The 11,734-nt window shown below is 45.1% G+C and overlaps 1 protein-coding gene across 4 annotated transcripts; it reads left to right on the top strand.

Moving 5' to 3' along the window:
• The first annotated feature begins 1,765 nt into the window (after window positions 1-1,765).
• On the top strand, window positions 1,766-11,424 carry det1 (DET1 partner of COP1 E3 ubiquitin ligase). 4 transcript variants are annotated; one of them, XM_030053729.1, is made up of 10 exons: window positions 1,766-2,047; window positions 2,544-2,892; window positions 3,582-3,848; window positions 4,409-4,621; window positions 4,957-5,180; window positions 6,823-6,952; window positions 8,350-8,540; window positions 8,691-8,882; window positions 9,989-10,138; window positions 10,806-11,424. In XM_030053729.1, exons 2-10 carry the CDS (start codon window positions 2,644-2,646, stop codon window positions 10,909-10,911), a joined length of 1,722 nt encoding a protein of 573 aa, XP_029909589.1. In that variant the 5' UTR covers window positions 1,766-2,047; window positions 2,544-2,643; the 3' UTR covers window positions 10,912-11,424. The 4 variants fall into 4 exon arrangements, with proteins under 4 accessions (XP_029909589.1, XP_029909587.1, XP_029909590.1 ...); XM_030053727.1 differs by having other exon boundaries at window positions 9,989-10,162; XM_030053728.1 differs by lacking the exon at window positions 1,766-2,047 and adding an exon at window positions 2,339-2,449 and having other exon boundaries at window positions 9,989-10,162.
• Window positions 11,425-11,734: the final 310 nt, after the last annotated feature.

Raw genomic sequence — 11,734 nt, 5'->3', positions numbered from 1 at the left:
GGCATCGTTGAAAGGGAAAATGCCATTAGATTTTGAAGTGGATAATTTCACATCCTTCCCTCCATTCATTTCATCATTTTTCTTTTTAAAACTGGCCTTTCATGCCCACTGCATGTGCTTTTATGGAAAATTACAACATTTAAACTAGACTCTTTTCGTCAGGGATAATTGCACAAAGATCCATTAGCAGTCTTCCAAGACCAAGGTACTGTGAACATTTCTCTTTATATTTTCCTAATGTTATTTTTGATCCTTAAGAACACGCTTCATAAAAAGAGTGGAATTGTAATTTAATTATCTGTCATTATGGGGAGCGAAGCAGGTCCTCTGGGGTTCAGTTATGCTACACGCTGTTGTGAGCAAATCACCTCACCTGACTGTTGTCTTCGGGTCAAATTTGTCCCATTTTCAAATGTTTTTTATATCAGAAATATGAATTTCTCTCATCCGATTGCCTCAAAATAACATGGATGGTTGCATACTATGTGCTTTGCAAAGAAAAACAAAACAAATCGTGAATACTTTGATAAAAATAGATAACACCTGTGGTGGACAAACTGACCAGCCCCTAGGTGGTGCAACTTTTATTTATTTTTTATAAACACAAACACTGTAAACACACAAAGCGCACGCACACACACACACATACACATATGCACACATGCGTGCAAACAAACACAGCCCCATACACACTCTCTCACACACAAAGACACATGCGCGCACATTGGTACACGCGCACACGCGCACATACACACACCACCTCAAAGCTACAGGTGTGTAAACCTGGTTTCATCACAACCTTCCCTACATGGAGACCAGAGCTTCCAGGCAACACACACACACACACACACACACACACACACACACACACACACAGAGGGGCAGAAACCCACCACAAGGGGGTGCGATGGGGCAATGGGTCACACTATTGTGCTTTCCAGTAGATGAACACACACACACACACACACACACACACACACACACACACATGCATGCATGCATGTGCACACACAGGCATGGAAACACACACAAGCGTGAGCGCAAACACACACATTATTTCCATTAAAAAAGTGAATTTTTTTGATAATTCATGAACATATAGTCCTCTGACCTAAACATAGCTAATGATAATAATAATATTTTTCTCCTTTTTTTAACTACATTTTGTGTGAACAAGATGTAATGACCATAAATTCCAAATGGAAATGAAAAACTTGTGGTACTGAGGTGGAATTAAGTTAGACAAAAATGTGCAACACAGAATTGAGCAATAATTGATGCATTATGCTTCATAAACAGTCAAAGCAGACAGACAGTTCAGTGGCACTTTTCTGCAAAACCCAACCTGCAAAACCACATGCTGCCTGCAGGCTGACACCTCGGTGAAGTTAGCAGGTGTAAACCAGGCTTATGTGTTGTCTCCATCAGGATCAGGAAGGGTTGCAGCTCACCTGCTCTGAACTGTATTCAGCAGCAAATTGTACTGCTCAGTTCATTACCTTCAGTTACTTTTGAGCTTCTTTACCTGCAAAATGTCGAGAATATGCAGGTTCGTAAATCACAGCAATGCATGTCTCTGGCTCACACACTGCAGCACCATGTGTTACCCTGTCTCAGCAGTTTGAGTCATGAATCAAGCTTGATTTGATTGATCTGATTGTGTGTTTTGGTGGATAAAGTGGCCTGGTGCCCACAGGGTGCAGTGCGCTTGGCGGCCTGACGTGGAGGTGGTGGCGCTGCTCAAAACAAGAGCCGCCGAGCTCTGGTCGGCACCACCGAGTGCAGCGCCAGCCTCCTGGTTTCCTCTGCGGCTCAGAGTCACAACAAACACGGCGGCTCTCTGACCCGCTGCCCGCTGCCGACACCTGGAGCAAAGTGCTCGGCTGTCTGTCTGTCTGTCTGTCTGAGCTTTAAAGAGCAGATGAAGCCGAGCCTTCCGGGGTGACGAGCGGTGCTAGCTAGCTAACGTTTATGAGAAAGTGAACGGGACGCGCTAGCCGCATCCGCTCAACTTGGAGAGACTGGAGGCTCGACCAGCCGGCAACAAGTGAGTAACTGGTTTATTCTGGGAAATGTATTGGGATATCAGCACTCAGCTAGTCTAATGTCGACTTACTTATAATGTTTGCCGTCGTTACACCCGTTAGACAAGGGATTAATTTGACCCAACCGGAGCAGGGACAACAGTCCCTGTCAAAACAGAAGCACCACCGTTTGGTGCTTTCATATCAACTTTTATCCTCTTCTGTCCGTCTGCCTCCACATGAAGCTGCTGGCTGATGACAAAAGATCCCCTCCACCATCCCAGCTGCTTTCAAACCAGAAATCAGTCGTTATTGAACAGGACTGCCGGTGAGGCTTCCTGGGTCCTGGGCTGGAGCTGGCTCTGTTCAGGTTTGGAGCTGTGTTTGGCTCTTTGTGGACAAAGCGCTTCTCATAGAGCTCCCAGGTGCAGGTGGTAGAGTACTTGGGTGTTTGAGCATCCATTTACACATTTATATTGCTCTCACTCAACCTTGGATGTCCCTTCTTGCTCCCTAAAGGTCACAGATCCGTGCAGATGATGTAGTCCTGTCACCGTGTTTGCCCGCCCATCTAACCACCTGCTGGGGAGGACATTCAGTCCATCCTCAGGCCAAAACCATGGATGAGGACACTCCGACCCTGAAGCCCAGACGGATCCAGAATCAGAACGTGGTCCACCGTCTGGAGAGGCGCAGGATCTGCTCCGGCCGGGCCGGGGCGCACTGGTACAGAGTTCGCTGCTTCCACCAAAACCTGTTCCCCAACTTCACGGTGGTCAACGTGGAGAAGCCGCCCTGCTTCCTCAGGAAGTTCTCTCCAGACGGACGCTGCTTCATCGCCTTCTCCTCTGACCAGACCTCTCTGGAGGTGAGACGAGTTAAACTGATGTGCTCATGCTGCTTTTTAGGTTGTTGTGTAGAGTAATAGTCAAGCTGGGACAGATACAGGGGATAATATTTAACAAGGCAAATGTTCCAACTCTAACCTCATGCTGTTTTGGAGCAGTACCCAGCCAGAAGTTTAGGACCCTGACACACACTATCCTACATAGCAGGCATCTTTACCTGCAAAGTTTATCTCATGAGTAAGAATTGTGTTTCACCTTGCATGCATACCACTGCAGCAGCACCGTGGTGCGATCAGCTGATCGTTGAACAAAACTTCATCTGCAGCTTTATTGTGCAAAACAAACAAGGAAACCAAGCAACCGTGACTAACACTGGCTGAGCTTTCTGTCGCTGAAGTAAATGAATGGACTTCTGATCATAGTTTCTCATGCTGCTGGTGTGTAATAGGGCTGAGTAATTAATAGAAAAATTGTTGAAATCACAACATGGCATGGGGCTGCAGTGTCTGTGAGTTTTTAATAAAGGCAAACTGTGACAGAATACCAACATGAAGTATTGTGGTGCTCTAGAGATGTAGGCTATGTTTGTTTGATCATATTCTCATCATTTCAACATTTTTGTTCAGTGAAAATTGAAGTTATGATGCAAAATTGTGAATCACATCAGTTGCAGTATCTGTCAAAATAATTGCAAATGTTTCTCGTGCAGATCTATGAGTATCAAGGCTGCCAGGCGGCTCAGGACCTGCTGAGAGGGCAGGAGGGCGAAACCCTTTCCACAGCCAATGACCAGCGCTCCCTCAACATCCGCGGCCGCCTGTTTGAGCGTTTCTTCTCCCTGCTGCACGTCACTAACGTGGCCTCCAACGGGGAGCACCTAAACCGGGAGTGCAGCCTCTTCACAGACGACTGCCGCTACGTCATTGTTGGCTCGGCGGTCTACGTCCCCGAGGAGCCGCCGCCATATTTCTTTGAGGTAAGACCACCAGCAGACTTTCTCACTTTTCACGTGTCAGCCGGGCTTCGACTCTTTTTACGCTGCTTCTGTGGCACTGCCTGCAGTTATAGTTCTTATTGATGTAGTGGAAAAATAAAGGTTGATTGCCATAAATTTCCCTTGATTCTTGGGTCCTGTATGACACCTGCTCAACATACTTTACATTGTAAAAGGAGGATTCCTGAGGGTGATGGAGTTTTTGCAAAGCCAAAAGATCATGGGAATATCATGGGATCTTGTCAGTTTCCACTAAAAAAATCAGTGACGAATCATTCACGAGATAAATCTGAAGTTTAAAATTTTGTTAAGGGAAGAATTTTTCCATGTTGCAGTTATAGTCATGTCGCCCCCTCCTGTCTCTCTCTACTGTCAAAATCAAAAGAAGCAGAGATGCCAAAAAATAAGAAAGAAATTGTCACAGTGAAATGTCTGAGCCTAAGTCAGTAATTTATTTATTTCAGTTTTCAGTAACCAGCAATCACTGTGATAGGTTACCCTGCCAACACTGCCCCTGTCATCTGAATTTCTTCTGCCTCCAGGTTTACCGGAACAACGAGTCTGTGACTCCGAACCCTCGGTCTCCTCTTGAGGACTATTCCTTGCACATCATCGACCTCCATACGGGCCGGCTGTGCGACACCAGGTCCTTCAAGTGTGACAAGATCATCCTGTCCCACAACCAGGGCCTCTACCTGTACAGGAACATCCTGGCTGTGCTGTCCGTCCAGCAGCAGACCATACACGTCTTTCAGGTGAGTGGACTCACTGCTCAGGGCTGCATGTTGCCAAGGTCTTGGAGATAAACTGTCTACATAGTACATATGCATACCTACACACACACACATAATCACATATATCAGTTCTGTGGTTTATGAATGCTGATGGCTTTGTTAGCCGCAGAAGCAGAACATTATTCATTTATTATTGTTTCAACCAAAAATTCAGATTTTAGACATTTTGATCATGTTGTGAAATGTTTTCACATGATTTGCCAAATGGTTGGTTTGCAGTGTAAAATGGGGTTAAATTGTAGTAAATGGGCCTTATACTTTCTCCTCCCTCTTGCTCTGTGCCGCTTGTCCACCAGGTGACTCCTGAGGGGACGTTTCTGGACGTGAGGACCATCGGGCGGTTCTGTTACGAGGACGACCTCCTGACTCTGTCGGCCGTTTACACAGAAGCTCAGGCCGAGGGTCAGCCTGGCTTCCCACGCCTCTACACCGACAAAACCATCAACTCCCTCAAACACAGACTGCTGGTGTACCTGTGGAGGAGGGCCGAGCAGGACGGCAGCGCCACCGCCAAGAGGAGGTGCACACGTCTGTCTTTATGAGTCAGCAGTGAAAATCACACAGCACACATCAACACATCAGTGATGTAATGGCTAAAGTGATGTCATTTCAACACTTCAGTCCAAACCACATAGTCAGTCAGTCAGTAATTTTATTTGTCTCTAGTGGGGCAGTTGGTTATGCAGCACTGGGACAGGGCGCATAAATACAACACAAATGACCAGTAAAAATGGTCAGTCAGTCAATCAAAACAATTAAAAAAAAGCAATAAGTCAAAACATTATTAAATAACTACCTTTTCCACCTAGAGTTTAGAAGGGAGCTGGCGGGGGCTATAAAGGAGATTCTATATCTGTTGGTTTGAGGTGGTGGAAGGTGCCAGATGGCAGAAAACTGAAACTGTTGATGTAAATGATGGGAACAATCAGACAGGATGGATTCTGCTTTCTTATATAACTGTTTCTTGTGAAGATTCCTGTGCAGTGACAGGAATTTTGCCGCAGACATTAACCGCTTTATTGGGTACATTTTTCTGTTCGACCTTGAGAGATTGATGCCAGCAGATACAAGAGAAAGTGAGCACAGATTTCTGTTTTCTGGCCATCAGTCACTGTGCTGTCAGGAGAGAACGTCTAAAATCAATACACATATCCTTAGTGTTTGATACATTCACGACTGAAAATGATTCATTTTGGGGGGGAAAAATCCTTGCTGTTTAGCAGGCTCACTTTGTCTCATCAGCAAAGTTAAAGATGTGATGGTCAGTCCAGAATCCAGACAGTAACGCTGCTGTCCGAGCCAGACCTGTGAGCTTCTGCACCAGGAGATGTGGCTGTATGATGTTGAAGGACGGCGAAAAATCCATGAACAATCATTTTGCATCGTTGTTGGAGCTCTGAAAGTGTTTGTATATGTAGTGGAGCAGATTTCACATGGCATCCTCCCAGCACCTCTCTTGGCTCTATATGCAAACTGCAGCAGGTCAAGGATGTATTTTCTGAGACGTTTCAGTAAATCGACCTGTAGTATTTCTGTGGTTTTCCTGTAGTAACTGCAACCTGCACATACGCACGGCCGCTGTAATATTTCTGTAGTGTTCCTACAGCAGCTCTGTTGTGTCGCGGGTTAGGAGGGAATAATGTGTTTAATCAATGTCTGCCCTGTTCTCATGAGCACAACATATCAGGAACGCCTTGAAGGAATCGCTTCAAACTTGGACTCAAGGATAAACTGGGTAGAATTTGGTGGTCAGAGGTCAAAGGTCACAAGACATTTTTGGCCATAACTTATACGAATTCATGCGCTAATTTCACACAGTTGTCTACTAGGATAAAAAGATGATGTTTTTATATTCAGCAAAAAACAAAATAATAAGAAACTAGAAATTATTAATGTAATAATTTTAATACAGTCTAATACCATTGATCTAAATAACAGATAATCATACAGGGTTCTGTAGTGTACGGGTGTGTTTCATTGGGTTGAATATTTAGCTCTGTAACTATTCATGAATTGTCAGCTACCTAAATTGGCTGCTCAGTGTGTCAAACACCACCTTGTCTCTGTCTTTAAAAATGAAACCCAGTCTAAAAAAGCCTCTGCATGTCAGGGTGTCGGGTGTGTAGTCGACTCAGATCGTCTCTGTGACGTGATGCTTTCAGGTTCTTCCAGTTCTTCGACCAGCTCAGGAGGCTGAGGATGTGGAAGATGCAGCTGTTGGATGAGCATCACCTCTTTATTAAATATACCAGTGAGGACGTGGTCACACTCAGAGTCACCGACCCTTCACAGGTACAAGCGCGCACACACACACACACACACACACACACACACACACACACACATGCATGCACAGCACCCACCTCAGTCTGAATTCCTCTCCCTTCTCTCTTTCCATTCCTCTGTTCAGTCTTTTGTTGGTGTCGGGGTGTAACAGGGATGCCACAGCAGATCTCCCAGGACACGGTTTTCCCTGCAACCAGTACAAATTCTTTAGTCTCATGGTGCATTGCTAGCGATGACATATAGTTACCTAATTAATGATCATTTTTTTTGAATGGGTTGCAGCTCTGTGGCCGTCTTCTTCATCAGCTGCCTCCATCTCCTGAAGGGAAAACACAGTCAGCAGTAAAACCAGCAGACATACTGCAGCTTATAGCATCTCAAATAAATACATGGAGGCGCTGCTTACTCATCAGTGTAATTTATTATAAAAATATGCTGCCGTAGTAATAGAAGATATTACCATTCATCACTGTGTGGCAGCGATCCAAGTAAATTAAGTGCTAAGAAGTGTGTTATCCTGCTGCTGTTCAGGATTATTGGTGTTTTGAGATAAAATCCAGGCAAGATGTGCAACTCTTACTTCTTTGTTAGCAATGAAGTTCTGTGATTCTTTATTGTCCTTTAACAAGGCCAGGTACAACGCCTCACATACATACAGGTACGTTAAGATAATAAATGCCACCCTATGACAGCATGAAAAAAACAACAACAACCATACACATGAAAAACTGCTTCACGTGAACAATAGAAGTGTTACTAAGAGATTCGCTTTGATTTTTTTTTTTTTTTTTTCATGGTTAGATAGTCAAATATGGCACAATCTTCACAGCTGTCCCTGTAGAGACTATTTTCCATATTCATTTAGATCTGTGCATTTTTAATGAGGGCAAAATTTAGAGTTGCATTTAAGGCACTAAGTGATATTTTTAATGGACAAAATGTCTAAATATGTAATACAGTGGTCCCTTGTTAATCGCGGGAGTTACGTTCTAAAAATAACCCGCAATAGGCAAAATCCGCGAAGTAGTCAGCTTTATTTTTTACAATTATTACAGATGTTTTAAGGCTGTAAAACCCCTCACTACACACTTTATACACTTTTCTCAGACAGGCATTAACATTTTCTCACTTTTCTCTCTTGTTTAAACATTCTCAAAGTTCAAACCTTCGTAGAAAAATAAGTCCAGTAAAAAAAAAAAAAAGCATGCAAAATTGCACTAAAAAAAATCCGCGAAACTGCGAGGCTGCGAAAGGTGAACCGCGTTATAGCGAGGGACCACTGTACTGGTAAACAGAGACCATTTTTAGGGCCTTAATAAATGTCTGGATAGGATTTTAAACTCATGAAATAATGCTTAGGAAATGTTAAGTCATTTTAACTTCCCTGTCTCCTCCTGTCCCAGCCGTCGTTCTTCGTCGTGTACAACATGGTGTCTACAGAGGTGCTGGCCGTCTTTGAGAACACCTCGGACCAGCTGCTGGAGCTGTTTGAGAACTTCTGCGACTTGTTCAGGAACGCCACGCTGCACAGCCAGGCGGTCCAGTTCCCCTGCTCTGCCTCCTCTAACAACTACGCTCGGCAGGTCCAGAGAAGGTACGAAGCTCCGGAAAGGGACGGGACTGAGGCCGCTCTCGGTCGACTTGACTTGACTTGTATTGCACTTGAAGCACGCGGTGCGAGCTGTGCCTGATTCTTCACTAATAAAGATTCCTGCTGTTGCTGTCTTGTGCGTCTGTGCCTCAGGTTCAAGGACACCATAGTGAACGCCAAGTACGGCGGTCACACCGAGGCGGTGCGCCGGCTGCTGGGTCAGCTGCCGATCAGCGCTCAGTCGTACAGCAGCAGCCCGTACCTCGACCTCTCGCTCTTCAGCTACGACGACAAGTGGGTGTCAGTGATGGAGAGGCCCAAGACCTGCGGGGACCACCCCATTAGGTACCGACGCCCTGTGTGTGTGTGTGTGTGTGTGTGTGTGTGTGTGGAGGTGTGAAGAGCTGTAACATTATCTCAGATTCTTTCACAGGAAAAATGTAGTTCATGGGGAAACAAGATAGCGTGAACATGAGTGAACATCTCGGCAAAGAATTTATTTAAATCAAATCACCAATAACAGTTCACAAATACTGTTACTGCTGACATAAACTTAGCAAAGCCCACTGCCCTGTCATATTGCTAAGGATTTAAGCTCACTTAAAACAAAGAGGCCAGTGCAGACAGCATGCAGTTATTGCTGAATGCACTAATGAAACACTTCTTATTTTAAAAGTTATGTTTTTTGGCAATTCTGTTTTACTGTCACAGTAGAGAGAGAGATAGGAAAGGCAGGGGCGAGTGAGAGGGCAACAAATGGCCTGAAGTCAGATTTGAACCCAGGACACTGTGATCAGGGCTCAGCCTTAATAAGTGCTACACACACTCATCCAGTGAGCCATCAGGGTGCTCGACTAATAAAACACTTCTGACATAATTTAAATTATAGAGAAAAGTGAAATGGGAGAACCAGTTTCACATCCAGCTCCAGTGGCTACAGCAGGAACATAAAGGCCATAAGTTTCCTTTAGCTGTGCAAAAAAAAAAAAAAAAAAAAGTATACAACTGAGTATCGCATTATTAATTTTTATAGTATCTTGCTGATTCTCAAGCCTTTTTTATCAGTATGTATCATTTAAGCATTTCATTTTCCTATGATGTATGAATGTGTGACATTGGAATGGGAATTTTGAATTAAATGTTGGGAAGCTCTACATACATAACACACACTGATATGTGTTGTTTGATGAAATCTGTGCCACTGCCTGGGCTCAGACATGCAGCCGCTGTCCTGTGTGACACGCAGAAAGAAGAACAGCAACATGCATGTCCACCACAGAGACGCCCAGGCCTGCAGAAACCAGCAGCACGCTGGGCTGGACACATTAACAACTGCTCTCTCTCTCTCTCCCTCTCTCTCTCCCTCTCTCTCTCTCTCTCTCTCTCTCTCTCTCTCTCTCTCTCTCTCTCGCTCTCTCGCCCTCTCGCTCTCTCTCTGTCTCACACACCAGGTTTTATGCGAGGGACTCAGGCCTGCTGAAGTTTAAGATCCAGGCGGGCCTGTTGGGTCGGCCGGTGAACCACGCCGTGCGGCGCCTGGTTGCCTTCACTTTCCACCCCTTTGAACCATTCGCCATCTCTGTCCAGCGCACTAACGCCGAGTACGTGGTCAACTTCCACATGAGGCATGTGTGTGTGTGAGAAGAGAAAGAGTGTGTGTGTGTGTGTGTGTGTGTGTGCGCGCACAAGGATAATGACAGACTGTACTTTGAGAGCAGGTGCTCACAGAATGGTAACTGTTGGGCCCCGGTAACCAGCTATTGATTGCAAAACCACAAACAGCACCTCCATGGAGAGGCACCTCACAGCCTCTCCATCGTTTCACTTCTCCTCTTCCGCCTGAGGGAAATCAGCGGCGACTCGCACCTTCACCCTTGGAGGAAACTGTTCCTCTCTGCTTTCAAACAGCGAGCTCCCTGTCTTCACTTTACCTCCCCTTCAGCTGGAAGGCGGCAGTCCCGCCTTCTCCTTTCACCTCCTCCACTTTCCCTTTCTTCCTCACAACAAAGGGGAACCTGTAGGGAGGAGATGCTGGTGCAGGTCTAAATCGAGCGGTACAGAAGGTGATTGTGACATGGAGGTGGGATTTCTTGGTAGTCAGAGATTTTATTTTTTTAAACCTACACTAAGTGATTTCAGAACCTATTACCAATCCTGAAACTGAGCTCTGCTTGAGACTTTTGTACCCCTATTTATATAAACCAAGTGGCTAGAGCTAACCATTTTGCTGTTTTTCACCTCTTTTCTCACTTTGTTGTCTAATTGCAGCCTGGAATGGAGCTCCACCCACTGGTTCCCCTCCAGTATAAAACCGGTGCTATTCCCCTCCCTCTTCACCCCCTCGCCTCCTCGGCTTCGGTCAAAGCGTCTCTGAGACTTCACGTTCTGCAGAGAAATGTGTCCAAATTTCAGATTAGCAGCATGAGTGACTTTGTTGCTGCAGTCAGCTCTGCAGTGACAGCAAAAGTCATCAAAAGAAGTTGTTTACGTTGTTGCTCAAAGTCTGCAGCTTCACCAAATTTTCAAATCAAGGTCAGAGACTAAATAATCCAAGTCATCCAAAAAGAGCCTTGTGAGGGTGAGATGTATCTCTCACTTCCAGCTCAAACGCTCATTTTTTTCACCTTAAAGTTTGTGTAGAAACAAATGGAGTTTGAGCTCTCAACAGCCTTTAGTGGTCAGAAATCGCTTAGTGCAGCTTTAATCCCAAATTCCACTGAAAGCTGCTTCGTTTGGGTCGTGGCTCGCAGCCAGTTGTAGAAAAATCCATCCATTTTCTGAGAGGGAGTGGGAGAAGGGTAATTTGATATTGTATTCTTTTTTTTTACGCATTTTTACATATTATTGGATGTTTATATTTTATGTCAATAAAATGGTCTAAATCTTCCTCTGTGTGCTGAGTTTTTGTTCACCTTGTAGCTATGGCCCCGAATTTTTTTTTTTTTTTTTCAAGCCGTTATTCAGGTAAGAAGTGACACCAGACAGGGAACAGCGTGGAGTGACACGGCGATGTTTCTGATCCTTTCCAGTCGTGGATGCCGTCCTGCACACCTGTTGCCAGCTGGGCAGCGACCTTCAGGATAGCAGCACATATGGCAAATAATGTTTGTCCATATCCTGTGTGTGTGTGTGTGTGTGTGTGTGTGTGTGTGTGTGTGTGTGAGCAAGCCATCTGAGTGAGAACACCCAGGGGTTAT

Source organism: Myripristis murdjan, chromosome 6, assembly GCF_902150065.1.
Source record: "Myripristis murdjan chromosome 6, fMyrMur1.1, whole genome shotgun sequence".
NCBI classification, from domain to species: Eukaryota; Metazoa; Chordata; class Actinopteri; order Holocentriformes; family Holocentridae; genus Myripristis; species Myripristis murdjan.
The sequence above is the reverse complement of the archived record's forward strand: the minus strand, read 5'-3'. Positions and strand labels throughout refer to the sequence as shown.

Bases quoted from the DNA above. Each gene is read 5' to 3' on its own strand.
- det1 (XM_030053727.1), top strand. From the start codon at position 2,644: ATGGATGAGGACACTCCGACCCTGAAGCCCAGACGGATCCAGAATCAG. The intron at 3,849-4,408 runs GTAAGACCACCA...TTCTGCCTCCAG, and splicing joins CGCCGCCATATTTCTTTGAG to GTTTACCGGAACAACGAGTC. The intron at 10,163-10,805 runs GCATGTGTGTGT...GTCTAATTGCAG, and splicing joins GTGGTCAACTTCCACATGAG to CCTGGAATGGAGCTCCACCC.